Here is a 4,594-nt window from a genome sequence, read left to right as displayed (position 1 = left end):
CGGGAGCTGGGGACGAGCGCAGGCCAGACCCCGGGGCTGGGGAGCAGCCGCAGCACGTCGCGTGCCAGGTCTTCCCCGAGCGTATGGACCAGGGGCAGCCCCAGCAAGGGCTCCTCTCCAGCTTCTTCACCAACAACCAGAAGTGCCAGCTCATGCTGGTGAAGACGCTTAGCACAAGTAGGAGCCGGGACCTGGGGGCTGGGGGTCGGCCGGGAAAGGGGGGTGTCTATGAGCAGCTGGGCACCACTCCGCCGGGGGTCTGCGGCTCAGCCCACGTGCAGGTTGGCCACGGTCATTACCCTGGGGCAGGACGAGGACGCGGGTCCCAGTGTCCTCATCAGAGGGGGCTAGAAGCTTTTTCAGCACTGCTCTTCTTTGTGGGATGAAGGAGGAGTGGGTAGGAGTTTGCCCTTTTCATTCATACTCGCTGGTCTGACAGCCTCTGGTTTCTTATATAAGTTATGCAGCAGCACGGGACTTTAGGGCTGGGTGAGGCAGGGTTTTAAAGAGCAGCTTACAGCTGGCAGTGCAAAACCAACATTTTTGCAAACCTAGCTTTCACTGGGCGGTGTTCTTAACCTTCATGCATGGATAGGCTTCCGAGTGTAGAAACCCCTGAAACGGTCCGGGGAATCGCTCTCTCTCTGTACATGCATGTACCTAAGTGCATTTTGTTGGGAGATAGTTCACCGCCTCATTATATTCTCTGAGGGGGGAAAGTTTAAGACCCACGGCTCAGGGTTCAGTAGCACCCAGCTACCCACTGACCGATTTCTTCCAGTCCCAGGGTCCTTGTACTGGAGATTTCTTATCTTCTTCACATGGACATAGACGTCCTAAATTTACTTCATTACAGATAGAAAATCTTACATATATTTGTCCCAGAGCAAGTTTACTAATCATAGCCCACCAGTCTCAGTTCAAAAACCAACTACAAAATGTTTCCCAACCTTCTTGACATTACCTGCCTATAGAGAGTCAAGGGAGGTGGGAGGAGGAACTGGAAGAGTGAATGACTATATTGCATTTACTGTACAACTATGTGTTGAATGCCTCCTAGGTTGTGGTGGTGGGAGATACAAAGATGAGGAAGGACGCTGCTTTTTAGGGGTTTCAAAGTGGAGTGGAATCAACATGGGCTGCAGAGTTAGACCTGGGTTTGAACTCTGACCTTATTTGATGTAGAAAAGTGACTTAAGCTCTCTGATTGCCTCTGTCCTTAGCTGTAAAATATAAAAGTGGATGAGAGGAGAGAAGGGTAAAAATACTTCTTTTAAAATTGTGAGGAATAGGTTTTTTAAAAAATCGTTATTTATTTATATATTTATTTTAGACATTTTGCATAGGGTGTGTGCACTTACAGGAGAGAGGCAGAGAGGGAAGGTGAGAATTCACCTCCTCAGTGGGGATGGCCACGCTGCAATCCCTTCTCCAGTATCCTCTAGGGATTTTGGGTACACATCCACAGTACCTGGTGTTTTTTTCAGATTGTAGGTCCGAGGCTTGACCTGCGGAGTCAGTCATGTGGGATCCAGTGTCTTAACCATCATGCCGCCTGCTGGCCCCGTGAAGAATAGATTTTATGGATGTCAAGTGCCAGTATTGTGGGCGCGTGTGTGTGCGTGCCCAAGATCCTGAGAGAAGAACAGAGGAGAAGGGATTGCAGTGTGGCCATCCCCGCTGGGGAGTGATTTCTTGCTTTCCATCTCTCTGTCTCTGTCTTTCTGGTGCGCGCACGGGCCCTATAGCCCTCTCCAAAAAAACCTTCTGGCTATATGTATGAGGTGTATATTAAACTTAAATAAATTTCATGTTTAGACTTGAATCCCATCCCCAAGATCTCTCATTATTACTACTCCATGAAAATATTCCAAAATATGAAAAAAATTTGAAATTCAAAGCACTTCCTTGGGACCAGCAGTTGGCATAATGGCTATGTCACTGCACTCCTATGTAGTTGACCGTGGCTCAAGTCCCGGACTCAGTGGCTTAAACTCACACCAGGCATGTGTGCATGCATGCCCCAAATCCTGAGAGGAGAATGGAGGAGAAGGGATTGCGATGTGGCCATCTTCCCCCCTGCTGGGGGAGTGATTTCTCATTTTCCTGCTCACTCTGTCTCTTTCCAGTGAGCGCACGTACCCTATAGCAAACAAACAAACAAAAAACCCACCAGAGGGTGCATATACTTGCTAGAGACAGAGAGAGAGAGGGAGAAGAAAGTACCTTTCAGTGGGGCATGGTCACACTTCAGTGTCTCCTCCATTTCTCCATCTCCTTTGCATTCTGGGCACGCATGCTCACATGCCTGGTGTGTTTTCAAGCCATCAGGGTGGGATTTGAAATGCATAATCAGCCATGTGGGGTCCTACTCTCAACCATCAGGTCACAGAGCTGACCCTTGATAATATCTTAGACTGCTTTTTGGGTAATTTAACTGTTGATGTTTTTTTCAATTAGTATACTTCATTGAATCCATATCTTTTTAGGTCCATATGTCAAACTCCTGCTTGATGCTATGAAGCACTCTGGTTGGTAAGTAAATCTTTTTGAGGTGCTGCTGGGTATTCTGGCTGCTAAAAATAATTCTCTATCCCCCAGAAAACTGGAACTACTTGAGACTTCTCACTTCAGTCCATGAAGCCTTTCCAGTAGTTAGGAGGTAGTGATTGGCTGCATTTTCTCTGGCCAGGCCTTGTCCTCCTTGGGCATCCTCTGCCCTCACTTAGTCTTTAGCTCTACCATTTATGTTTAGTATTTAGTAAAGATAGTACTCAACATCTGTTTTGTTGTTGTTGTTTTTTTAATAATTTTAAAAAGAGAATTATTTATTTTAATTTGACCAGAGAGAGCCACACAGAGAGGGAAAGTGAGAAAACAAGCCACCAGGTCCAGGACTTGAAACACGGTTGGCCATGTGGGAGTCCAGCATCTTAACTACCATGCTACCTGCTGGTCTTTCAGCATCTGTTTTGTAAATAATTACCAAGCTTAGCTTTTCTACTACACCAGCCTAAAGTTATAGTCTTTAATAGAGAAGACTTCTTAGCTTGTTATGTAGGAGCCTTCCAGATCTTAACTTTGAGGGGATCAGAAGGAATGTCTTTGTAACATCCCCGGGCCATTAACATATGGCTTTAATCAGTTGATCAAATGGTTTATGAAGTCATATCACAGAATTTGAGCTAGGAGAGATTTTATAGAAACAATGTCTATAGTTACAGATAAGAAAACGAGCCCGGAGGTGTTAAGTTGCTTTCCCAAGGGTTCCTATGTGTTAGCGGTGCAGGGTCTCCTGGCTCCTGGCTCCTGGCCCAGGGCTGTTTCTCACGTACACACCGCTTCTGAACGTCTCTCCTTAACCCATGCTTGCTTTTAGTGCTGTGAACAAAGACAGACACTTTTCCTGTGAAGACTGTAATGGAAATGTCAGCGGAGGTTTTGATGCTTCGACATCTCAGGTAGGAATTATGCCAACTTGTTATCTTTTTTCTCTTGATATTTGCTGAGCACGTTCTACATGTTGGGCATTCTATTTGTTAGACTTTGGGTTTGACTTAAAAAACTAAATTATTTGGGGCTAGCAGGAAGCATAGTGGTTATGTTGCCAGACTCCCACATGGCAGGCTGGGGTTGAGTCCTAGACCTGGTTGCTTAAAAATCATGATGGGTGTGTATGTGTGTGCACCTAAGATCCCAGGAGAAGAGTGGAGAAGAAGGAATGGCATTGTGGCCATCCCCCATGGGAGGATGATTTCTCACTTTCCCTCTCACTGTCTCTGTCTCTGTCTTTCTCTCTAGTGAGTGCACATGTCCAATGGCAAAATCCTCTAAAAAAAAAAGACAAAAAGTTAGTCAGGGTTGTCACTTTTTTAAAAAGAATTATTTTTAATTTAATTTTATTTATTCATTTATTTATTTAAATTTGATCAGAGAGAAACACATGGTGAGAGAGAAAGAGGGGGAAAGTGAGAAAGCAAGCCACCAGGTCTGGGACTCAAACTATGGCCAACCATGTGGGAGTGTCCAGTGCCCTAGCCACTACACCACCTGCTAGTCCCCTATAGTTGTTACTTTTAAGGGGTTTATACTTTCACATGGGAGGTAAGACGTGGCACAAGCAATTACAAAATTTGAGACAGTTTTAAACTAGGTGGGCTTGATTATTGCAATGGGACATTGAAGGGACTGATCGAAAGAGCATACAAAGATAGAGGATAGAAAGCTTCCCCGGGGCAGAGAAGAGAAATTATTGCCCAAAGCATGAACAACAGTGGCATGCCCTCTAGTTTTGCTGAAGGGCAGGAAAGCATGGGCATAAAGTAAAAACGAATTGGAAAGGAAGGGAAGCTCTATTGTGGAAAGCTTTGAATGCTGAACAGAGGGGTTTCGCTTTTACATTGTGAGAAGTGATCCTACTTATGAGACTTTTTGATTAGGGGGAGTATATTTTTTTAAACAATTATTTTAATTAACCCCATTTATTTTATTTATTTATTATTTTAATTTGACCAGAAAGGATCAGAGTGAGTGTGTGAGTGTGTGTGTGTGTGTGTGTGTGTGTGAGAGAGAGAGTGAGAGCGTGAGAGAGAGA

General features: G+C 45.0%; 1 protein-coding gene across 1 annotated transcript in view; it reads left to right on the top strand.

Annotated features, from left to right (window-relative positions):
• Positions 1-6: 6 nt before the first annotated feature.
• ATP23 (ATP23 metallopeptidase and ATP synthase assembly factor homolog) overlaps positions 7-4,594 on the top strand; it is a gene marked incomplete at its 3' end in the record, with an annotated part of 10,159 nt that continues 5,571 nt past the window's right edge. The window contains 3 exon segments of the mRNA XM_027769634.1: positions 7-177; positions 2,490-2,535; positions 3,380-3,461. Coding sequence (XP_027625435.1) covers positions 84-177; positions 2,490-2,535; positions 3,380-3,461 — 222 coding nt within the window.

Source organism: Tupaia chinensis, unplaced genomic scaffold, assembly GCF_000334495.1.
Source record: "Tupaia chinensis unplaced genomic scaffold, TupChi_1.0 Scaffold150006_1, whole genome shotgun sequence".
NCBI lineage: Eukaryota > Metazoa > Chordata > Mammalia > Scandentia > Tupaiidae > Tupaia > Tupaia belangeri.
Note: the sequence above shows the minus strand (reverse complement) of the source record. Positions and strands in the feature narration are given on the sequence as shown.